The sequence below is a fragment of the Capricornis sumatraensis genome, chromosome 3, assembly GCF_032405125.1.
Source record: "Capricornis sumatraensis isolate serow.1 chromosome 3, serow.2, whole genome shotgun sequence".
Classification (NCBI taxonomy): Eukaryota; Metazoa; Chordata; class Mammalia; order Artiodactyla; family Bovidae; genus Capricornis; species Capricornis sumatraensis.
This window is the reverse complement of record NC_091071.1, coordinates 41,886,317-41,910,282: the sequence shown is the minus strand read 5'-3', so window position 1 is coordinate 41,910,282 and position 23,966 is coordinate 41,886,317. Positions and strand designations below refer to the sequence as shown.

The 23,966-nt window shown below is 61.8% G+C and overlaps 1 protein-coding gene across 3 annotated transcripts; it reads left to right on the top strand.

Annotated features, from left to right (window-relative positions):
• Nucleotides 1-597: 597 nt before the first annotated feature.
• RAB11FIP3 (RAB11 family interacting protein 3) lies at nucleotides 598-23,592 on the top strand. 3 transcript variants are annotated; one of them, XM_068967520.1, is made up of 13 exons: nucleotides 598-702; nucleotides 2,730-2,887; nucleotides 5,520-5,669; nucleotides 8,693-8,827; nucleotides 11,480-11,515; nucleotides 14,462-14,555; nucleotides 15,429-15,532; nucleotides 18,919-19,059; nucleotides 21,244-21,325; nucleotides 21,757-21,894; nucleotides 21,971-22,108; nucleotides 22,197-22,337; nucleotides 22,430-23,592. In XM_068967520.1, exons 1-13 carry the CDS (start codon nucleotides 628-630, stop codon nucleotides 22,541-22,543), a joined length of 1,506 nt encoding a protein of 501 aa, XP_068823621.1. In that variant the 5' UTR covers nucleotides 598-627; the 3' UTR covers nucleotides 22,544-23,592. The 3 variants fall into 3 exon arrangements, with proteins under 3 accessions (XP_068823621.1, XP_068823620.1, XP_068823622.1); XM_068967519.1 differs by having other exon boundaries at nucleotides 21,971-22,126; XM_068967521.1 differs by lacking the exon at nucleotides 8,693-8,827 and having other exon boundaries at nucleotides 21,971-22,126.
• Nucleotides 23,593-23,966: the final 374 nt, after the last annotated feature.

The window sequence follows — 23,966 nt, the reverse complement described above, 5'->3', positions numbered from 1 at the left end:
GCGGGATCTTATTAATAGTTCCCCAAGCAGGATTTGAAACTTCGTCCTTGACAGTGAAAGTGCCCCCAGAGAATTCCCCAGAAGAAAGTTTCTGATGTGGAGTTTCTAAGAAGGGGTGGGGGGTGAGTGCAGGTTGTCGCTGAAGTTCTGTGACGGAGAAGGCGGCTCTGGGTGTGAATTTGAGCAGCTGGCAGTGGTGGAGGACCCCGCCTGCAGGAGGGGCCGCAGGAGGGGCTGGGCCCCTGTCTGGACTGGCGTTGAGAATGGGAGCATAGGAGTGGGCTCTGCTGTGCCTTCTCCGGCTCCATCCTCCTCCCACTCCCAGCCTTATAAGAAGACGGGGAAATAGGCTTTTTGTGCAAACTCTTATCAGAAGGGCTAGAAGAGCAAGAACAAAAGCCTCTCTGTTTTGAGAAATGTTTGTTAAAAGCTCAGCAAGCGTTTCCTGAACTTTGCCCCCTTGCCAGCCAGCGGAGCAGGTTTAATGGAGCCTGTCTGGGAGCGGGTTAAACAACTGCTGAGGCTGTGATGGACCTTCAGGTGGACAGACAGAACCTCCGCACGCCCGGCCAGTAGGAGGCTGCTGGAGCTGCCGGCCAGCTGGACGGAGTGCCGGCACGCAGTTCCATGGGAAGGCCGTCTGCACACACGCCCTTCCTGGAGCTGCTGTGTGGAGCCGGCCAGCCGGGCGGGTGTCTGAGGGTAAGAGAAGGCAGGGCCCCGGCCACGATCGGCCCAGCCGCTGATTCTCCTCAGAGGGACCGTGGCCAGACGGCAGGGCCTCGGGCAGGCCTGGCCGCCCCGAGCTCCTTGCTGGGGGCGGTGCGTGCAAGCTCCCTGCCCACCACATTTTGTTACCTGGTGAGGAAACAGCCAAGCGTTCTCAGGCGCACTGGGATTTCCTTGAACTCATCCTGAGGCCCGTCTGGTGGCACCAGGGCTGCGGGAGCAGGGCTCAGATCCCCTCTGTGCTCCTGCAGGGCCGCCCCACACAGCTTCTGCCTTCTAAGGGCAGCTTCACCAGCCCTCCCTGGAAAACATCCGGCTTGTGACGCTTATTCAGGGCAGCCTGACTCGGGGAGACCAGCTGCCCTGTCCTCCTGGCCCTCTCAGCCCAACTCAGACTTTGCCTGGGGTCCTCCGGGAGCCCCAGGGCCTCCTGGGCCGCTCTGGGCCCTGGGGGCCTGTCCTGCTGTGGGAAGGAGCGTGGAAGGTGGGCGAGTGCTCCTCTCTGTCTGGCAGCTGGGATTAGCGCTTGCCTGGTCTTCCTGCGCTGGCAGGGGAGGGGGGTGACTTCCATCCTGAGCTGTCCTGCCGAGCCCCAGCAGGAAGGCTCACTCAGGCTGCAGCCATGACCTCAGGGGAGGTCAGACCTGCACATCAGGCCCACCCCGCTTCTGCGCACCCAGCTGCCCGTGAGGACCGGGGCCCTGCTGCCCAGAGGAGCCTCTGCTGGGGTGCGGCCTTGAGTCACGCTCTGTCCCTGCGGGAAGCCTGTGTCTCAGGTGTGTGGGCCCACCTGCTTCTTGTCGAGGGCGAGTGGGGGGTGAGGAGGGCCCCAGGCAGCTGTCCCTAGGACCCGGGCGGTGGGTCCAGCCTCGACACCACAGTGCCTGCCTGCAGGCTCAGCTTGGAGCCAGTCACTCAGTGGTCATGAGAAGCACCGTGGGGGCCTCTTGAAGGGAGTCCCTGGTTTCGGTTTTGAAGTGAGCACTCTGTGGATTACATAGTCGCCGGGGACTTGGAGAAGTATGGGAACAGGAGCGTCGAGGAAGGCCTGCAGTGGGGACCTCGGGCCTTCCCCGTCTCACGCTGCCCCGGACCAGCTGGCATGTGGGCCCCCTTTCAGGCTGTCCCGCACCTGCCCGTGTGGCGGCCACGTTCTGAGAGGTGGCAACCTCGGGAAAGCCGCGTCCAGCGTCCGTTCTCCCCTCGATGTGGCGCCCCTTGGACGCTCACCAGCTACACGGCTGGTGGACGGGTCACACGACTGGTGGACGGCAGATGGGGTCGGACCTGGTCTCCACTGGGCACGGGTGTGGGGGCATCCGTGCGGGGCCCTCTGCCCCCCCAAATCTCTTGGCAGAGCCCAAGGTCAAAGTGCAGCCTCTCCAGCCTTTTCTCTGAAATCTCACTCATTTGTCCATCGTTAACCAGCGTGAAAGCTTGGCTGCTTTGCTAACCGGTTGCCCCTTGATTAAGGCTGAGGCTGCAAAGTGAAGGCAACCTGTGTATGGCTGCAGGTTCACTTGGACCGTCTGCAGACAGTTACTTGGTGCTGGGTCCACAAGAGTGAAAACACAGGCGTGTTTAGTGGGAAATAGCCCTGAACTAGCGAATGTAATTGATCCAACAGTTGATGAATTCCAATTTTGAGGTTAGACCACGTAATTGAATTTCAGAGCAGTAGTCTGCACGGAGGTAGTAGTCATTGGTGGGGACTTTTAAATTGAAAAAGGCGTGTCCTTAGACTGTTGGACGTCAGTTCACGGGGTGTGTCATTCCAGTGCCGGGGCCCACAGAGGTCCGGCTCTCCCGGTGTGTACCCTGGGACACTGGGGCACTTGTGTCTGCTTGAAGCATGTTTACATACACAGCTAACTTTAAAACACACTGAAGTCTGCCGTGAGCCCCTGTTTCTGCTTGGAAGTGCAGGAGCACTTCCTCATGGGCGCTCCCCGCCGCGGGCCCCTTTTGCTGCCGGGACTGACTCTGGGCATCTCTCCTAGGCCAACGAGGTGACGGACAGTGCGTACATGGGCTCCGAGAGCACCTACAGCGAATGTGAGACCTTCACGGATGAGGACACGGGCACGCTGGTGCCGCCTGAGTGCCTGGACGCCGCGGAGGAGCCCGGGCACGGTGCCCTGCTGCTGCTGCCCGGCAGGTGCGTTCCCACTCGCCCGGCCGGCAGGGGTCGGCGGGGCCCGAGCCTGCGGAGGCCCCCTGGGAGAGGCCGCGAGGCCGCCCGTCAGGTGCTCATGCGCCGTCGTGGGGAGGATTCGACTGGTGCTCAGGGCTTTGTCATCACGGTCTTGGCTCTCGTGACGCAGCGAGAGACTCACTCTTCGGGTCGTGCCCTCACCTGGCCCAGAGGCACCGGAGGGTTGTCCTTGTTGTCAGCCGCACCACGGGAATGTGTGCGGCTCCTTCGTTTCCTGTCAGTGGGCCCTGGGCTCCGGGGCAGCTTGCAGTTTAGGTTTCCTGGATGAAGCTGCTTCACGTAAGTGTGATGTCTTTCTGTGCAGGCTTTGTCCTCGCAGATTGGTGTGTGCCTGGGGCTCGGGCTCGGCTGTAGGGGTTACTGTGGGTCGGATGGTCTCGGGCAGCGTTGGGTGGCTCCCTGCCAGCCGGCTGCCCGCAGGCTCTGGCTGCTCCATCCTGGCAGCTCCTGGCATCATCTGCTTCTCCCTGTCCTGTCCTGGCGCAGAGCGAGCGGTCCTCACCTGGGTCTCCCAGGAGCCTGACGGGCAGCGCCTTGCTGGCACGCTGCCCCATGGAGACCCTCTCCCCTGCAGGCTGGTGCCCCTTTGTTGACAGCTGGGCTCTGCAAGCTGGTCCGCGAGAAATGGGACAGTGAGCGGGTGCTGCTCCTCAGTTCTGGGTAGACCTGGCCTCCCAGGTCCTCTGGCCTCAGCGGTTGGAGCCCTTGCTATGTCTCAGGGGTCCCCTCTATCTCAGGTGTGCTGCAAGCATGTCCCCCCCGCCACTCGCTTGGGGTAGCTTCTCATTCTCCGAGGCGCCTGGCGTGTCTGTGGTTGGCTGCCTGTGCTGTTTCAGTCTCTGCTCACTCCACATCACTGCAGTGATACTTGCACTTTTGTTTGAAAGCTTTATTGTTTTGCCACTGTTCTCAGCTCTGCATCTCCTGTGTGTGCTGTGAGGCAGGGGTCACATCTCCCCTCCTCGGGAGACAGAGGCATCAGGGCGTCCATTGGCTCAGGCTCTGTTTGAAGCTTCCTCTTTGCTCTCTGGCCCCCGAGGTGGCTGAGTGAGTGTGCTGTGCTGGCCGACCCGCTCGGCTGTGTGTGCCCTGCGCGGGTCAGCACTGCGTGGTCCCGGCGTGTGCGCTTCCAGCCCCCTCTCCAGTTGCTTTGGCTTTGGCGCATCCATGTGGATCCCAGACTCGACTTGTCAGTCTCTGAGGAGGGCACCTGCTGGGCTGGGCAGGCGTGTGCTGGGTCCGCAGGTTATTTGACAGAACCAGCATCCTGAAGTATGGGTTTCCGATCTTCGAACACAGTTTATTGGTGCATTTACTGGACTCTTCCTTGGCTTGCCGTGGTGGGGGTGGCCATCTGGTGGCGGGTGGTCATGTGTGCACCGTGGGCTCTCGGCTCTGCTGGGGCCAGAGGGACAGCTGTGGGGGCCGCGGGCCGAGCCCTGTGTGTGAGGCCGGAGCCTGCACGACTCCCCAGGGGCTGGGGAGAGGGGGTTAGGATGCAGCACGCAGAGCTGGGGCACTGCCTTAGCGCAGCTTCCTAACCAGTGTTTTTAAGGTAATCAGGTAAGTTCGTTTAATTCCATTTGGGTCAAGTAATCAAAGCTGGAGAAGTGCCAAACTCAGGAAACCATTATGTCTTTGACTTTCTCTGGAAGTGTCCAGCCTTGGGCTGTTGTGCTGCCTAAGCAGTGACTTGCTGTCAGGATGCGCTGACATCGTGTGAGCCTCAGTGTGAGACACACCTGAATTGGCGACAGGATGCCGATCTGAGCTGAGGTCACCTGTCTTCTGTCGTCATGGTGCGTGCCGCGCCCACGGCCTGCCCCAGGCCCCCAGCACAAGGTGCACGTCCCCTCTGACGTGGGGACACGCGCCTGGCCGCTCGCTGCCCCAAGCACTCGGGTCCGACCCGCGGAGGCTGTGCAGGGTCCCTCTCACCATGCGGGCGGCTTCCTGTCCCGGGTCTGGGCGCGTGCACACACAAGCAGCTTGTCTGGAGAAACAGAAAGCAGCTCTGTGTGATCGGGTGGCTGTCGGGAGGAATCCCTTCTTGGCTTCAGTGGCTGGTGGGTGGCAGGCAGACTAAGGGTGCTCTTCAGAGATGGCTGAGATCCTGAGCCCCCGGGCTGGGTCACGGTGGAGCCCGAGCTGCGTGTGCACAGCTGTGGGTCTGGGCAGAGGACCAACGGCCTCCGTGACCCCTGGGCCCCCCCAAGGGGCAGCTCCAGTGCCTGCTCACGGGTCCTGGGGTGGGGGGGCTGTGGTGAGGAGGGGGTCCGGCCCTGGCCAGGAGCATCTGCCAAGAGCCAGGGTGCAGTGACCCCTAGACTCCAGGGCATCTTGGAGGACACAGACCATGAAGCTTTGGTTATAGACGTGGTGGTGCTGGGTCGGTTGGGCCAGGCGGAATCCGTGGGCAAAGTCAGCCTCACCTGTTTACCTTTCCCAGCGTGACTGGAGGAATAGGTGCTCACACGTGTGGTCGCCGTGGGCTCCGAACAGAGGCTCGGGTCACATCCACAGCTCTGGGGTGCTCGGTCCCGAGGCGGCAGCTGACTCTCCTTTGCCTCCGCAGGTCCCACCTGCAGGGCCAGTCTGTGGTCACGGTTATAGGTGGCGAGGAACACTTCGAGGACTATGGCGAGGGCAGTGAGGCGGAGCTGTCCCCGGAGACCCTCTGCAGTGGGGACCACGGCTGCAGGGACCCCGCCTTCCTTACCCCCAGGTAAAGGCTCCTGTTCGCAGGCTGGTCTCGTTCCCTGTGATGTAGCAGAGCAGTGCCACTGAGGTCAGGGTTCCCGTTGGGGTGACCGCCGGCTGCAGCTCCTCTCGTCCCGTCGTGGTCCAGTCTCTCCTCGTTTGAGAGGCCTCGGCCAAGCCCCAGGCATACAGATGGGACACTTGGCTATGCACGTTTCTCAGCGCTGCTTGTGAATTGAGTTGTGATTTGCAGTGAGCTTGATGGAGGCTGTGAGTGTGTGATGTGTGTTCTGTGTGTGTGAGAGAGTGTGTGTGTGCTACTGTGTATGATGTGTGGGTGGTATGTGTGTTGCCTGTTCTGTGTGTGTCACATGTGTTCTCTGTGTGAGTGTGTGTGGCTGGTGTGTGTGATGTGGGTGGTGTGTGTGATGAGGACTATGGCGAGAGCAGTGAGGAGGAGCTGTCCCCGGAGACCCTCTGTGGTGGGGACCACGGCTGCAGGGGACACGGTGGGTGGTGTGAGTGTGGCCTGTTCTGGGTGTGTGATGTGTATTCTCTGTGTGTGATGTGTTCTCTCTGTGTGTGGCATGTTCTCTGTGTGTTATGTGTGTTCTGTGTGTGTTGCGTGTGGTGTGTGTTGCATGTTGTGTGTGATGTGTGGTGTTCATGTGTGTGGCCTGTTCTGTGTGTGTCGCGTGTGTGATGTGTGTTCTCTGTGTGTGATGTGGCTGGTGTGTGTGTCCTGTTCTGTGTGTGTCATGTGTATTGTGTGCTGTGTGTGTGTGGCCTGTTGTGTGTGTGTGACATGTGTTCTCTGTGTGTGATGTGTGTGGTGTGTATGGACTGTTCTCTGTGTGTCACGTGTGTTCTCTGTGTGTCGTGTGTGGTGTGTGTGGCCTGTTCTGTGTGTCACGTGTGTTCTGTGTGTGTCGTGTGTGGTGTGTGTGGCCTGTTCTGTGTGTGTCACGTGTGTTCTGTGTGTGTCGTGTGTGGTGTGTGTGGCCTGTTCTCTGTGTGTCACGTGTGTTCTCTGTGTGTGATGTGTGTGGACTGTTCTCTGTGTCATGTGTGTTGTGTGTGTGATGTGTTTGGTGTGTGGGTTGTTCTGTGTGTGTCATGTGTGTTCTGTGCGTGTGGTGTGTGGTCTGTCCTGTGTCTGTTGCACGTGTTCTCTGTGTGTTGCGTGTGTTGTGTGTGTGATGTGTTCTGTGTGTGGGGGGCCTGTTGTGTCACATATATTGTGTGTGACGTGTGTGGTATGTGTGTGGTGTGTGTGGTGTCTTGTGTGTGTTGCCTGTGTTCTATGTGTGTGACATGTGGTGTATGTGTGGCCTGTTCTGTGTGTGTTGCCTGTGTTCTCTGTGTCGCGCATGTTGTTGGTGTATTGCACGTGTTGTGTGTGTCACACGTGTTGTGTGTGTTGCACGTGTTGCGTATATCACGTGTTGTGTGTGTGTCACGTGTGTTGCGTGTGTGACATGTGTGGTGTGTGTGGCCTGTCCTGTGTGAGTGAGCGCTGGCGTCCTGCTCAGCTCTCCGAGTCTGGCTGTGCTGATGGGCCTCGCCCTACACGCCCCTTCGTGTTCTGTACACCCTGAAGACCTGTGGAAACCCTCCCGCACTTTCCCAAGGGCAGTGCTTACATCGATCTCTGTGTCACATTTTGGAAATTCTCAGCATTCCAAACCTTTGGTATGATTATGATCAGGGTGGGAGTCTGGGATCGGCAACCTGCGATGTGACTGTTGTGAACCGATTGCATCTCCCTAAAGGCTCAGGTGATGGTGAGCATTTTTTAGCAATAAAGTGTTTTTCAGTTAAGGCATGCACATTGTACATTTTTCTGGCTGCACCACACGGCATTTGGAATCTTAGTTCCCTGACCAGGGATTGAACCTGTGCCCCTGCAGAGGGAGCTGGGCGTCCAGGAAGTCCCTGCAATTTTTTTTTTAGATGTGATACTTCAGACTACAGTATAGTGTAAATGTCACTTCTACTTGCACTGGAAACAGAAACTTCCAGTGACTCCTTTTGCCGCGACCGGCCGCAGATGAGGCTGCAGTAGCTCCGAGGCTGTCCTTGTCTCGGAGTTTTCTGTTTCTCCGTGTTTTCCCACGTGTCTTCAGACTGTGCTTCTCTTGCAGCTGGATGCTTGTGTCCTTTGACCAGCCTCTGAGAGAGGTGTTTGCATCACAGACTGCTGTTGGGATTCATTTCCTATAATGACCTGGCATCCCCAAACGGCGAGGTTTGGCCTTGAATACACTGAGCTGTGGCATCTGGCAGGCCAGCCCTGGGCTCATGGGTGGGCTCCTCCCAGCTCTGCTTCCTCTCCGGGCGTCAGGAGGCCCTGGAGGAAGCACCCACCCCTGTGCCCGCCCCTGTCAGCCCCCTGTCCCCCTGCTCCTGGTTCTGGGGGTTCTCCGCCCGTGCCCACAGTGGAGGTTGTGGACTTGGGCGTGCCAAGAGGGGTGCGCTTTGCTGGCGTGGCCCGAGGGCCCGGCCGAGGCCCCCCACGCACATGCCTCCACTGGTTCCATGCCCGCCCGCGTCCTCGGCTTCGTCTACGGGGTGCCATCTGTGCTTCAGTTGATGTCTCCCTTTCACTTTCCTGGGGTCCTCCTCGTGGCCGCAAGCCGTGGCCGCACTTCCCGCTGCCCTGAAGGCCCCTGTGCTTAGTTCCTGGGGCAGTAACGATTCTGAGTTTTTATGGGACATCCTCCTCGCAGCCCCGGCTGTGGCGCTCCCTAGACAGTCACTGCTGTGGCCACAGGGCGGGAAGTGAGGCGCCGGCTGTGTGCTCCGCACTCACACGGACATGTTTCAGGTGGGGGTCGCGGGTGTCACGACGCTGGCTTCTTGGCGAAGCTGCCAGGCTCACCCGCGTCCTGTGCGCCTTCTGACCGGGAAGCACTCTGGCCGCCACACGGGGCGTTGCGGTCCCAGAGGTGGGGCAAGGGCCTCTGTGCCATGAGCAGAGGCCTCCTGCTGGCACCCTGCCCAGCCCCGGCCTGGTCCCTCCTGAAGACACACCTCTCGCCCCTCCAGCGCCGACCCACTCAGCACCAAGCTGCACAGCATCCTCACTGACGAGGCCTTTGAGTTTTACTGCAGCCAGTGCCACAGGCAGATCAACCGCCTGGAGGACCTCTCTGCTCGCCTGAACGACCTCGAGAATAATAGGTAACCCACGGTGCCTGGCCTGCCGTCTGTCCCGGGTGCAGGAGAGCCCGCCGGCCCGCAGTGCCCGCCGCCCTTCCCAGGTGCCACCCGAGTGCCAGGGGCTCCCTCAAGCGGGCCTGCGGGCTGCGGCCTCGCCTCCGCCCGGCCCTGCATGTTCTTGCCCGGCCTGCTGCCCCGTGTGCATGCCACCGCCCCGTCCCCCGCCCTGCCCTCCCTGGGGACCGCAGCGCATGTAGGAGAGCCTGCTCTTAGGAGGACGTGCTCTTTGCATTTCACCAAAAGACGTTTTCAGTGGAGGCACAGCAGCATCTGGAAACCTGAAGGGACCTAGGTCTGGGTGCAAACAGGAGCGGCTCTCAGGGTCGGCTCTCTGCCGCCCATGTGCATGTGCTGCTCCTCGCCCGTCCCCCTCCTCATCCGCTCCCCTCTCCGCCTAACGCCGCCCACCCCCAAGTCCGAGTCCCAGGGGCGGCCCCTGGCTCCTCATAGCCTCCAGTTGCAGGAAACAGCTTGGGCAGTTGGCGTGCGTCAACATGTCCGTTAGGTTGGCACTCTAGCTTGTTGCATGGAGCGATGAGCCCTCATGCCACACACCCCACAGTCCCGTCCCGCAGAGGAGGTGCGGGACCATCCAGTGCTGTTATGCTGTGGACCTCCAGGGGACTTCCTGGAGGAGGGGCCTTGACCTGCGGGAGTCGTGTAGAATGTGAACCATCCTGATGGTGCCACGTGTCCATGTCCCCTGGACCTGCCATCAGCCCCTCAGCCGGCCTGGTGGGCCCTTGAGAATAGCCCGTCATGCGCATCCTCCTGCCCCACTCAGCCGGGTCTAGCCAGCGCCCAGTCAAGTGAGGGACAGGGCTGGTGGGCAGCTTCACAGGGAGGCTGGGCCCCGGCAGCACTGAGGAGGAACTGGAGGTGCCCAGTGAGGGGCTTCAGGGGACAAGGGGGCTCAGAGACCTGCCCGCCCCCTCTACCCCTCGTGTTCAGCCCAGTGCTCCATGCACGCCTTGGGCAGGCCGCCCGCCCGGCTGGGGAGGTCATTTGTACTTCCCGAGCGGGGCCCTGCCGTCTCTGTGTTTGAGAGTGAACTTGAGGACATATGTGCATCTTAGTTCTCTTGCTCTTGAAGTCTCTTGACACGGAGGTGGTCTTTTCCACGTTGAGGGCCTGCCACAGGGCAGCCACAGTCACTTCTCCGAGGCTTTGTGGGGCAAAGACTAGAGTGGGGCATGGCTACATCCAGCCAGCAAATCTAGGGGGGGGTCTCACATCCATTTTGCCACCTGTCCCCTAAGAAAGGCACTGATAAGAGGGTTACCATGCCATCAAAGCCTTTGTTACGATCAGGACACAGTTGTCAGGTGGGAACTTCCCCTCATACCTGCTCCAGGAGAGGCTTCCCTCGGCATCCATGGAACTGTCTCAGGGTGAGCGGATCTGGTGGTTGTGAAAGGTGACTCGGTCCAGTGTCCAACAGGTTTGATATCAGGCGTGATTTCTACCTCCGGACCCTCAGAACACACTTGCCATGTACTTGCCATGTTCCTGGCGCCTCTGTGAAATAGTTCATTGCGTGACATTGGGGAGTCGGCTTTATCCAGAGGTGTAGGTGCTGTGGGCCCGAGGGGAGGAGTCGGCTGGACAGTGGTCTGTCCTGAGCTGACACTTCTTCAGTCAGGAGAGGGGACCACTTAGTAAGCTGAATGGGAAGTATGATAAAGAGTTCTCATGGGGCCAGGGGTTGGCAGGGAGGAGAGCCACCCGGCCCGGGGCCATGCCTTCCAGACTCACTGGACATCTCCTCCTGGAGGAATGCTGTTGCTGGCGGGTGTGGGGCTCTCGCCAGAGCAACTCCACCACGGAGCTGCCAGGGGGCGGCCACCAGGGCCTGAGTCCACTGCAGTGCGGCTCATGCAGATGGGCCCCAGGAAGCAGGCCCCACCTTGGGTCCCTGTGCTTCTGCAGCGTCACAGGCCTGGGCCGGGGGCACGTCTCTTCTCAGACCTCGCTGTTCTCTGAGAGGTGGCTGGTGCCTCCTCAGAGCCCAGCGATGGTTTAGCAGGTAAACTGGGAAGTGGAACCCAGGAACACCAGAGGCAAGAGGTGCGGTCAGCTGGCCCTTCCGCCACCGCGGACAGTCCCATGAGGCAAGCGCCCTGGAGCCGGCATGCCTGCCACGGATGGTGCAGGAACGCTGTGTGGGTTTCCAGGCGGCCAGGGCCGAGGGTGTGCAGTGCCTGCACTGGAGCGAAGCCCACGGCTGAACCTCATGTGCACGTGGGCCTCTGCAGCCGGGCCTCGGGAGCGCAGCGCGGCCCTGCAGCACCGGGACGTGCTCCCGGCTGATGGCTCGGACCCTGCGTGGCCCCTCTGGGTCCCGCCCTAATGGTCCAGCGGTGACTCCGTCTTAGACTTTTGCGCCAGCTAGGACCACGTGACGCACGGGGCCCTCGCCGGGCCCTGAAGTTGTCCCTGTGTCCCTGAGTTTCTGCTGAGCTGGGAGCCAGCCTTTCCTGCATGGCGCGGCCGGGGGCGCGGGTGTGCATGCCTGTGACGTGCCCCCACCCCGTCTGCCTCGCCAGCACTTCCTGCTTCCTCTCGTCCTCCCTGTCTGTCCCCTGACTCCACTTTCCTGTTTTCATTCTGCAGTCCAACGAAGCGGCTGTCCAGCAAGAAGGTGGCAAGGTAGGAGCCCTTCTGGAACGTATGCCTGCTCACTGCGCTTTTCCAAGAAAACTTTTGAAAGTCACTTCTCATGGTTTGGGGTTGAAAATGACTTGAAGGGTGGGCTGTAAAAGGACTCGCTCCAGCGGTGGATGGGGACCTGGGTGTGTGGCAGGGGGTCCCTGGTGGGAGCCCTCGCCTCCCTCCAGTTGGGTCGAGTCTTTCCCACCTGAGGGCTGGGCAGGGTCGGGGGGCCCCCAAAGCTGCAGCCTGTGTCTGGGTCCGCCTCCTTCAAGGCTGCACCCCTCCTGCCACGCCGTCTCCCCCCGGCGAGGTGGACGAGTTTGGGAACATCGCGCATCAGGACTGTCCCTTGCTCTTCGGTCTCGGAGCCACACTGAGGGCTGGGGACGTGTGGACGCTCCCCCTCCGCCAGGCGTGTCTGGGGCCAGCCTTCTCCACAGGGAAGTGTGCGACGTGGTCACTGGATGTCCTTTCCGAGAAGCGTGTTGCTTCTCCTGGAGACACTGATTGCCTTGACGTTTCTTTGTTCGTGTTGTCTCCTGCCTGGACGGCCCTGGAGCCCTGGCCCTGCGCGCCCGCACCATGCAGGCTGCGTGTCTCTCTGGGGTGTCAGCTTGTCTCGCCTCCGGGCCCTTCTTCCCTTTTTAATCTCTGTTTTCTGTCCGGCACATCTTCCTGTAGCTTCTTGAGAAGGGGGTGCCCAGAAAATAGACGGTTGCGCCCTTGCCGGGTGCCTCGCCCCTGTGGTCTGGCTTCGTGCAGACTCCACATCAGAAGTGGCTTCCCTTTCGCGGCTTGGAAGGCGCTGCTCTTGAGGCGCTAGCCCCAGCGCTGCTGCGGAGGGTCTGGCACAGTGCTCTCTGGGTCTCTTGGTGACCATGTCTCCCTTCTGGGAGCTCCTAGGAGCGCTCCCCTTCCCTGACGCTCAGGCATCTTTGGGGAGTCTTTGCACCCCTTTCCAGGTTAATTAGGCTGGCGGAGTGGAAGGCCGACTGCTGGCCTCTCTGGGATGTCGGTCTGTGGTGTCCCCTGCTCCCCGCCCCCGGAGCGCCTGCTGGTGGCCTCTGCCTGGCGCTCCCACCTGCCCCTCTCTGAGCGCTGCCTCCTGCTGGAGGCCTCTGGCTCACAGCTGGCGGGCCCCCGGGCCAGTGTGTGCTGGGGCCAGTGCGCCTCTGTCAGCTGGCTTGCGGCTGCCTTCAGGCAGGTCACAGGTCAGGTGCCGCCTGTTGGGAGGCCCTGGTCCCCAGTCGTGCGCTTGCTGGGGGCTGGCCCCCCACTGCGCTCCTCTCTGTGGCCCCTCAGGCGCTGGAGGGCCTCTCCTCCAGCGTGTGGTCCCTGAACGTCTGATCTTCGGTGCCATGTGCTTTCCCCCCGTCCGTCCCTGAGGCTGTGGATTGCTTGTTTTCCTTTCCCTGTGACCCTGAGGGCTGAGGGCTCGCCGTGCTCACCCCGCCTTTCACCCAAACACCTGCAGCGGGTGGGACGTGCCGCCCGAGTCCCGTCCTCCCAGCCCTGCATCAGGCCCGGGCGCCTGGGCCCCGGGCCGTGGCCCTGAGGCTGGCCTGTGGTGCTGCTCTGAGGACTGGCCCTCCCACATGAGTGCCCTTGTGTGAGAAAGCCCGGCCTGCAGGTGTGTGTAGTTTGCCGTGCGTGCGCACACACACACATGCGTGCAGTTTTAGTCTGCTGCCTCCATAACTGCCCCTGGCCTCCTGAGGAAGTTCAGCATGCCTGCTGTCACTTCTCTCTACCTGGCTGTGGTCCCCGCGTGCAGGCGGCTCTGGGGTCTGGTCGTGTCTAGGGTTCCACCTGACCTGCCTCCTTTGGGTGAATCGGGCACCCGGTCCCTTCTTGTGCTGGGCCTCCTCAGTGAGGACGGGCTTAAATAAAGAAGCTCTCACCCCCACATGAGGACCCTTGGCCTTACTGAGATGGCTCCACACTCGGCCACACACCTTCAAACCAGAGTCAGCCCCCAGTCTGAGGTCGGGGTCAGGTGTTGGCCCAGGCGTGGCCCCTCCTCGGGATGGTCTCTGGGCCAGGAGATCGTGTCCAGGTCCCGCTGTGGGCGCGGACATGGAGTGATCCAGTAGGAGCTGCTGCCTTCCTCCCGGCCCTGCGGGGTCAGTGAAATCCACAGCATGGCGCCAATATGCCCCCCAGGGCACCGTCGGGCTCGAGGCCCCTGGGCATGAAGATGCGCTTCTTTTTTGTTCCCCTGAGAATGCTTTTGGAAAAAGATGAAAAGAATGTAGAAGCTTGGTCAGTACTGAAAAGGAAATAAGAGCTTCCTTCATATGTTTGATGAAGGAAGCTCGTCCTTCATCAGTGTGCGTTAGAAACACACACTTTCTAACAGCGTTTTACTGAACGGGCTCTCCATGCTGTGTTCTTAGCTGTGTGACCGCCTGCGGGAGCCCGTGCCCTAGCACAGTGGGGGTGCCTGGCCTCCTCGGGGTCACACTGTGCTGAACCTCTCTTGTGTATCAGAGCCGCGGGCCTGCTCGGCCTCTGGAGCCCTGCGCCTGGGCCCCGTGGCTGCCCCCAGTGGTGTGCCTGCAAGTCAGGCACGGAGAGGACGCCGAAGGCCCGGTGTGCCCCCAGACGACCCTGAGCACGTTTCACCAGCTCGGGGGACGTTAGATTATTTCATATTGCCGAGAGGGGTGACGTCCTGTTTTATTGCCCAAGTACAAAGTACCCGGTCCAGGAGCTGGCAGAGGAGGAGCCCGGGCCTGTGAGGCCTCTGCTTGCCCGGCGCTTGGCTGTGGCGTCCTGCCAGAAGGCCCTGCAGTGGAGACCTGCCCGTAGCCCCAGGCTGTGCCTCTGCACGGTCCCGGGCTTGCTCATGTGCACAGGCCCGGCTCCGTGGTCGCTCCCCTTCTCTGCTCTCCTCGCCCCGCTGCAGGACCTCTGGACGGGCCTGTTGTTTCTCCTCCACAGGCACCTGCAGCAGTCGGGGGCCCTGACCATGGAGGCCCTGCAGGACTCTCCTCCGGGTCCCATGGAGGGCGTGGACGAGGACATCGCCGACAAGGTGGGCCGTGGACTGGTGGCAGGGCTGGCGGGTGTGTTGGGCAAGGTGTGCAGAGCACGGTGGGAGGTGGGGCTGGCACCGTGGGGGCTGAGCAGACCCCCAGCAGCCCTGCTGGTCTCCGGTGGGCACTGTCAGAGTCGGCAGCCTCAGGTGAACAGGAAAGGGACACCTGTTCATGGAGAGGTGCTGGGGTGTGGCTGTGGCGATCCCAGAGCCAGGGCCCCAAGCCAGGCTGTGGGTGGAATCTGCTGCTCAGGAGAGGTTCCTAGGGGAGGGGCAGCCTCCCTCTGGCCGAGGTCACGAGGCTCAGGGCTCTGGGACGTGCAGGGGCCAGGTGACGGCACAGCCCTGCCTCCTCCCCACCTACCTGTCCACCCTCCTCCCCCCGCCTCCCCATCCGCCCACCTCCGCGTCCACCCTCCTCCCCGTCCACCTGCCTCCCCCTCCACCCTCCTCCCCCCACCTCCCTGTCCACCCTCCTCCCCCCACCTCCCTGTCCACCCTCCTCCTCTCCTCCTCCCTGTCCACCCTCCTCCTGGACCTGCCCTCTGGAGCATCTCAGCTCTTCCGAGCCTTCCCTGCTCTCCAGTCTGGTGGTCTGGTCATCACACCTCTCACCACCTGCTGAGTGTGCCTGGCTCCCTGAGGCGGGCACAGCCAACCCTGGGCCTTTCTGTGCACACAGTGCCCCTGCAGAGCAGTGCCTTGCCCACCCTTGAGGCCTCACCCTTAGAGACCTGAGGGCACCGTGTGCACCCCGCCCTCACTGGTGCTTATGGCTCTCCAGCTTGGTGGGTGTGGCCTCCAGGACCGTCTGCTTGGGGCATGCACTCTCCCAGCCCCTTGTTCTCAAGCCACCATCTCATTCCCCAGGTCGTCTTCCTGGAGAAGCGGGTGTCGGAACTGGAAAAGGACACAGCTGCCAACGGGGAGCAGCACAGCCGGCTGCGGCAGGAGAACCTCCAGCTGGTGCACAGGTGAGGGCAGGGACGCAGGTGAGCACAGGGCACACAGGTGAGGACAGGGACACAGGTGAGGGCAGGTGCACAGATGAGCACAGGTGAAGGCAGGGACACAGGTGAGCACAGGGCAGACAGGTGAGCACAGGGCACACAGGTGAGGGCAGGGACACAGGTGAGCACAGGGTACACAGGTGAGCACAGGGTACACAGGTGAGCACAGAGCACATAGGTATGCACAGGTGAGGGCAGGGACACAGGTGAGGGCAGGTGCACAGATGAGCACAGGTGAAGGCAGGGACACAGGTGAGCACAGGGCACACAGGTGAGGGCAGGGACACAGGTGAGCACAGGGTACACAGGTGAGGGCAGGGACACAGGTGAGCACAGCTGAGGGCAGGGACACAGGTGAGCACAGGGTACACAGGTGAGGGCAGGTGCACAGATGAGCACAGGTGAAGGCAGGGACACAGGTGAGCACAGGGCACACAGGTGAGCACAGGGCACACAGGTGAGGGCAGGGACACAGGTGACCACAGGGTACACAGATGAGGGCAGGGACACAGGTAAGCACAGGGTACACAGGTGAGGGCAGGGACACAGGTGAGCACAGAGGACACAGGTGAGGGCAGGGACACAGGTGAGCACAGCACACAGGTGTGCACAGCTAAGGGCAGGGACACAGGTGAGCACAGAGCACACAGGTGAGGGCAGGGACACAGGTGAGCACAGCACACAGGTGTGCACAGCTAAGGGCAGGGACACAGGTGAGCACAGCACACAGGTGAGGGCAGGGACACAGGTGAGCACAGGGTACACAGGTGAGGGCAGGGACACAGGTGAGCACAGCTGAGGGCAGGGACACAGGTGAGCACAGCACACAGGTGAGGGCAGGGACACAGGTGAGCACAGGGCACATAGGTGAGGGCAGGGACACAGGTGAGCACAGGGCACATAGGTGAGGGCAGGGACAGGTGAGCACAGCACACAGGTGAGGGCAGGGACACAGGTGAGCACAGTACACAGGTGAGGGCAGGGACACAGGTGAGGGCAGGGACACAGGTGAGCACAGCTGAGGGCAGGGACACAGGTGAGCACAGCACACAGGTGAGGGCAGGGACACAGGTGAGCACAGGGCACATAGGTGAGGGCAGGGACACAGGTGAGCACAGGGCACACAGGTGAGGGCAGGGACACAGGTGAGCACAGGGCACACAGGTGAGGGCAGGGACACAGGTGAGCACAGGGTACACAGGTGAGGGCAGGGACACAGGTGTGCACAGGTGAGGGCAGGGACACAGGTGAGCACAGCACACAGGTGTGCACAGCTGAGGGCAGGGACACAGGTGAGCACAGGATGCAGATCTCTTGCAGCCTTCGGGGTGTGATCTGCCCCCTGGTGGTTCTCCACTCAGGTTCTCTAGGCGCCACCCCCCATCCAACTGCTGGGGGCTGTCTCTCTGGGTGCTGGTGGGGTGAGCAAGGCTCTCCCCAAGGAAGGGGCAACAGAGGGCCCCTCAAGAGCAGCCGGGGCCACACTGTGCCCTCGGAACACCTAGCTGGGCTTCCCACCTGGGGGCGTCTGGCGTGTGCCCCCATTCCAAGAACCTGTCCTGATGCAGGATTGTATCAGGTCTGAGACCCCCTGGACTAGGAGACCGAGACTCGGGGTTCAGAGACAGTGCTGGGCCCTGGCTGGGGGCCGCCAGGGAGAGTGGGAGGGCGGCCAGACAGTTCTCAGATGACGGGCGGGCCTTCTAGCCTGATGGGCGTTAATCAGTCACCCACAGGCTGGTGAAAAGCCCGCCCTGCCCTGCCTTGCCCGCCAGCCCCTGGCCTGCCGTATCCAGCTGCTGGGCCGCTCCTCCTGGTTTTGCTTGAGTCCCCTCGGCCTGCGCTCCTGGGGCTGCTTGCGGTTCCCAGCCTGTGACCCCCATGGCCTTTTTCCCTGCATGTGACAAGTTACACCAGCGTCCCCCACATCTGGTTTCTTATTCTCTAGATTCCACGTCTTGGCCCACTTGGTTTCTAAACAGAGGCCCTGCTCAAGGCATAGGAGCCCGGCTCCCTAAGGCCTCATGTGTCTGAAAAAGGCTTTGTGCCCCCCAGCACCGCCCCCCGCCCCCCGCCCCCCGCCGCCGCCGGTGGCTGAGTCTGGGACTCCCCTGGGAGCCGGCCCGGGGCAGCCTGCTCTGCTGCAGTCTGTCTGTCTGTGAGCAGGGCCCTGACGCCGCTGGCTCACAGCTCTGCGGGTCCTGCTCCCTCCCCCGGTGCTGGGAGGGCTTCGTGTCCGCTCCTGAGCCAGGGGCAGGAGGTTCTAGCCCTTAAATCTGGAAAGGGGCTCCCTCAGCTTCAGGAGGATAGTTCCCGACTCTGTGCAGTTTCTCCCGTTTTCTCCCAAGGTCCGTAGTCCATTTGCGCTGCTGTCAGTCAGCTGTTAGACCTTCTGGACCGTTCTCCTTTCCTTTCCTGTTCCCTGACTTTCTCGTTCTTTCTTGCTGAATGATGATTCTTAGTTTTTTTCTTTCAGTTCCTCTTTTGAATTCAGAATTCGGCTGGGTGGAGTTTTAATTGCTAAGGGCTGCCTCTGTCGTGTGTCGCTCCTGCGACAGCTGCTGTTTCGTGGATGCAGTTTCTCTAGCTTCTGAGGGTGACAGGTGCAGCGTCTCCCACAAGATGTGTATCTCCTCTGGGTCGTTTTTCCTGTTTGCTCTGGATGTTTTATATGAGAGCTTTCCGGTGGTCTTGTGGTCTTCAGCCTATTGTGCACTCTCAGGCGCAGGCACCAAAAGGCAGACGAGAAGCCCCGTGTGCAGGGCAGCTGGGGGTACGCCAGCCCAGCCGTCCCCGGGAGCCCATCTCTGGGAGGTCTCCTGCAAGTAGACGTGGTGGTCTGGGAAGGTACCAGGGTTGGGGTCTCTGTGCAGACATTCCACCTGTCCCTGAGTTCTTGCAACATCTGTCTTCACATCTACCACACTCTTGCAACACCTGCCTTCGCATCTGACCTTGTGGGGGGCAGTCTGTAAACCACATCCCCAATCTGGAGTAGTAGGATGAGGTGCCTGGGGCCAGGCACATGGTGGGCTTGTCCCGAGAGGGTCTCCCAATCACACCCAGCAAGCTGGCGGCTACTGTGGGTGCAGGCCGGGGTGGGGGTGAGGGCCCCCGAGAACAATGGGGACTGTCCCTGCTGTCAGGACTGTGCCGGGGTCTGAAGCCCAGGCACCCTCAGTGTAGGGTGGAGGCTCCTTTGGGGGACACATCTCCTGCTTCAGAACCGCCCTTGACGAGAGCTGTGGCTGTGGGGGACCCTCCGGGCCTGCCTGTCCCTCCTCTGGGCAGGGCCACTCTCCAGATCTGGGCGCAGCGTCTCAGGACAGTCTCTCGCCCTCTGCCCGCAGAGCCAATGCCCTGGAGGAGCAGCTCAAGGAGCAGGAGCTGAGAGCCTGTGAGATGGTTCTGGAGGAGACCCGCAAGCAGAAGGAGCTCCTGTGCAAGATGGAGCGGGAGAAGAGCATCGAGATTGAGAACCTGCAGGCCAGGTGGCGGGGGTGGGGAAGGTGGGGATGGGGGAGGGGAGGGGGCAGGAGGGGGCGATGGAGGATGGGGGAGGGGAGATGGGATGGGGGAGGGGAGGGGGCAGGAGGAGGTGATGGAGGATGGGGGAGGGGAGGTGGGGATGGGGGAGGGGTGATGGAGGATGGGGGAGGGGAGATTGGATGGGGAGAGGAGGGGGCAGGAGGGGGCGATTGAGGATGGGGGAGGGGAGATGGGGATGGGGAGGGGAGGGGGCAGGAGGAGGTGATGGAGGATGGGGGAGGGGAGATGGGGATGGGGATGGGAGGGGGCAGGAGGAGGTGATGGAGGATGGGGGAGGGGAGGTGGGGTGGGGAAGGGGTGGGCAGGTTGGGGAGGGGAGACAGGACCAGTGGGGCGGGTGGACAGTGATGAGGAAGAGAGACAGCTGCGCGGTCAGTGCACAGCCCTTCACCCCAGGGCACGACGCCTAGGAACAAAGTTGACCGTAGGAACAGTGGGAAAACCTTCGTGAAGAAAACCCTGTGAAGGAAACGATTATCAGGATCAAAGACAGACACCACGTGGACATCACCTCCTCTAATCTTTCTCATGAGGACGTTACAGCAACCAAATCAAAGTCACCATCTTTCTTTAAGGCAACTTGAGAACATTACCCTGGGCTCCCCTGAAGGCACGAGCCTTAAACAGTTAGGAAAGGGGAGCAGGCTCCACACACATGCCCACAAAGGCGTAAGAGGGGACCAGGAACTTAGTCTGTGGTGTCCACGCATGGGGACACATGCATCTCAAAACTGGCAAAGAACCTAAATGCCCACAGGCTGCTGGTCAGCTGTGGGGTCCCTGACGAGGGTTCCCGCCGTCCTCCTGCAGAGTCACCATCTTTGTGACTGAATGGCCCCACCTTCAGCCTTCAGCAGGCAGCAGCGATTCATGACTCCAGGCCCTTAAGCATGTGTTTATGTCCAGCTCTTAAGGCTGGAAGATAACATTTGGACACATTTTCGTAGTGGTGGGCAGCAGGAGGGGCTGTACGCAGAGATGTGCTGGGGTCTCCCTGGACAGAGGCCTCCCGGGGGCAGACCTGCTGCGCCAGCACCAGGGACAGCCTTCTTGCTGGACCTCGGCACAGTGGGGTCAGTGGACTTCGGGAGAGCCTCTCCGTGGGGCCCTGTGCACTGGCCTGTGGGTGCTAAGGGCAGGCCATCCTGCTGGTCGAACAGGCAGCAGCTGGGGCCAAAGGTGGATGGGGCCTTGAGAGGCCCTCAGAGCGAGACAGCACTTGGGTCACTGCCTGCCCTATGTACCTCAGTCAGCAGCTCCTTGTGCCTGGACCTGCAGCCCTGGGGGTTCAGGGGCATGAGGGAACCAGGGCTCCTGGGAGAAGAGTGGGCATGTGGCTGGGCCAGAGAAAAACCAGCAGAGGCTGGGAGGCACTGGAGCACAGCCAGGCAGTGCATCATGGGCTCCGGGTGGGCAGAGCTGGGGCAGAGCAAGAGCCCCTGAGGCTGAGCCAATGAGGAGCCCAAACAACACGCAGAGAAGCCCCCTTGGGGGTCCCTGGAGCCTGGATGGGGCCCGTGACCAGAAGACAGAGGACAGACGGGAAAAGCAGAACCTGACCAAGGAGACACCTGGCCGACAGACCACCCAGTGGTCCAGGTCAACGTCACGTGGGATGTGAAGGGCACCCCACTCTGTGGGGCTCTTCCCAGACCCACAGCCTGTCCAGTCACCGGAGGACCCCAGATGAGCCCAGCCTGAGGGGCGTCCACCACACACAGGGCCAGGCCTGCTCAGAATGTCAAGGTCACGAAGAGCGGGGAAGCCCAGAGATGCTGCAGCCCCGAGGGGACACAGGAGCCGTGATGGCATTGCGCTGCGGGGACCCGACGGGAAGTGGCGCCGGGGTTGAGGCCGTGGCTTGGTCGCCCGTGTTTCCGGTGTGAGTGTGACGGACGCCACAAGGACTAGCAGACGCCACGAGGACTAGCAGACGCCTCGAGAAGCCGCTAGGGGCTCAGGGTCCAGGGACTCGCTCAGTGGTGACAGCTTTTCTGTAAACGTGAGGCTTCCCCACACCTGAGGTGTGGACGCCTTCCTGGCTTGTGAGGAGCTCTGGCCCCTGTGTGGGCGTGTGTGGTGGTCGGGGACAGCTCCGTGGGTCCCAGCCTAGTTCTTGTGCCCAGGCTGCAGCAGCTGGACGAGGAGAACAGTGAGCTGAGGTCCTGCACGCCCTGCCTGAAGGCCAACATCGAGCGCCTGGAGGAGGTGAGCTGCCCGCCGGCTTCCCGTGCTCCTCCCGGGGTACCTGCAGGCCGCTGGGACCTGAGACAGGGTCTCCAAGGTGAGGGAGCCACCCGGTTGGTGGTGACATGAGGCCCCTGGGCTGAGGGAGCCAGGACAGGCGGGGCCTGGCCCTCCCTTTGCCAAAAGGTAAGAGGCCCTGCCTGACTTCTCAGGGTACTTGGGCCTGGAAAGTTACACTTAGATTAACCCCTGATTTGATCCAGGATGCTGTCCTTGAGGGGCTGACTTCAGCTGGGCCTCTGTGCGCCCTGAGGACACCTGGGAGCACTTGGGTTCAGCCCCTGCTCCTGAGTGGGTCCCACCTCCCGCCCCCAGAAACAGTACCTGGGCCTGGGGGAGCTGTGAGGGACCGCGGCATACAGGTGTGTCCATGGCAACCTTTATTCTTACAGGAGAAGCAGAAGCTGCTGGATGAGATTGAGGAGCTGTCCGTGCGGCTCAGTGACGAGCAGGAGAACAGGCGGAAGCTGGGGGACCGGCTGAGCCACGAGAGGCACCAGTTCCAGAGGGACAAGGAGGCCACCCAGGAGGTGAGCAGGGGCCGCCCCCATGGGTGCTGAGACCGCCCAGAGGCCCTGTGGCCTGGCTGAGCCCACTCCCCCGCAGCTGATCGAGGACCTACGCAAGCAGCTGGAGCACCTGCAGCTCTTCAAGCTGGAGGCTGAGCAGCGGAGAGGCCGCAGCAGCAGCGCGGGTCTGCAGGAATACCACAGCCGCACGCGAGAGAGCGAGCTGGAGCAGGAGGTCCGCAGGCTCAAGCAGGTGCGCTGGGGCCACACCCGGCGGGAGGGCCTGTCCCATGCACCCGGGAGTGACGCCCTGTGTCCCCTAGGACAACCGCAGCCTGAAGGAGCAGAACGACGAGCTCAACGGGCAGATCATCAACCTGAGCATTCAGGGAGCCAGGAGCCTCTTCTCCACGGCCTTCTCGGAGTCCCTGGCCGCGGAGATCAGCTCAGTCTCCCGAGACGAGGTAACGGCCCTGCCCCCACATGCCCCACTCGGCCCGCAGGCGTCCGCAATCCAGGTGCCAGGCACCAACCCTGCGCCCCCTGAACCCCCCAGCTCATGGACGCCATCCAGAAGCAGGAGGAGATCAACTTCCGGCTGCAAGACTACATCGACAGGATCATCGTGGCCATTATGGAGACCAACCCATCCATCCTGGAGGTCAAGTAGCCGCAGGAAGGCTCTACCCAGCACGCGGGGTCTCCTTCGCCCAGCGGGAGGACACAGCTGAGCCGGGGCGGGGCCGGACGGAGGGGCTCCAGGACAGCCTCAGGCTGGGCGAGACCCTCAGACCTCCCGCGCTTCCCACCCGGTCGAGGAGGAAGGGAAATGGGTCCCCCAGGGGTGCTGCTCCCTGCTGCCACCAGGCGCCCTGCCTGGTGCCGTCCAGGCCTGCACTGCCCCTGGACTGCACACAGGCCCCAAAACTCTGGCGCCAGACGTCGGGGGAGGATAGCCAGGCGCTGCTGTACCCCCAGCTTTTCTGGGCTGTTTGAGCCGGCACCCAACTGGAAGGGGCCCCTTGGTCCAGTGTGAAGCCCGGGGGCCTGCAGGTCACAGGGCCGTGCCCCCAGCCGCACCCTGGCTGCACTAATCCTAAGATGTGAGAGCCACCGGTGGGGGTCACTGACTCTGGGGGGCAGGCCCTCCTCCCCGTGCGGATGTCCACTGCCCCCAGGCATCCGCACGTCTGGAGCCAGCTTCCTCCAGGAGTCAGAGGTCTTCAGGAGTCGTGGTTCCTCTGCCAGGCACGCTTTGCAGGAGGCCAGGCAGGGCTGGCCCCCAGGTCCACAGGACAGGGCCTTCCTGGCATCTTGGGGGCTCCTTCAAGGAGCAGCAGCATCACCCCCCGGGGCTGCAGGCCTGCCCCAGGGCCTGAATGTGGCCAGGAGCCTCCTGGAGGCGGGGGGGGGGGGGGCCCTGCTGGTGCGAGCATGTGCGTGAGGGAGTGTGTGTGCGTGCGAGTGTGTGAGAGCATGTGTGTGGCCCTGTGTCCTTCCACCCTCTGCGTGGCCCACCTTCTACACTAAGGTTTAAGATGTTGCCTCGTATTGTACATTCTGGGGAAAGCCTTGGGTGTAAATCAGTGTAAACTTGGAGGAGAGATTTTTCTATCATGTAGAGTAGGTATTTTTTATAGATTGAAGGTTGATCAATTTTTTAATACTTCCAAGAGAGAAAACTATCTGTGTATACACATGAAATATATATATATGTACAATAATAAACACTGGAACTCTGCTCCCCGCCCTGCCATGCCCCGCCACACAGCCTGGGTCTGTTTCTGTGAACCTGAGCTGCCCCGAGCCTTTCTCGCAGGCGCTGGACACTGACCTGCGTGCTCACCCTGTTTTCACCCCAAGAAAGAGCTCCCTGCCATGCAACAGCAGCCTGGAGACACGGGATATGAGCGCCCAGGGGCCCCAACGCCAGTGAGAGGCAGTGCTGGGGGGCTGGCCAGAGGCTCCCCGCAGCGTCCTCTGAGCTGGGCAGCAAGAGGCCTGGTCCAGCCAGCCCCTCCCAGAGGCGGTGTGCGGGATTGCCCCGCCAGACTGGGCCCCCAGGGGAGCCCAACCAGGGCACCTCCTGGGCC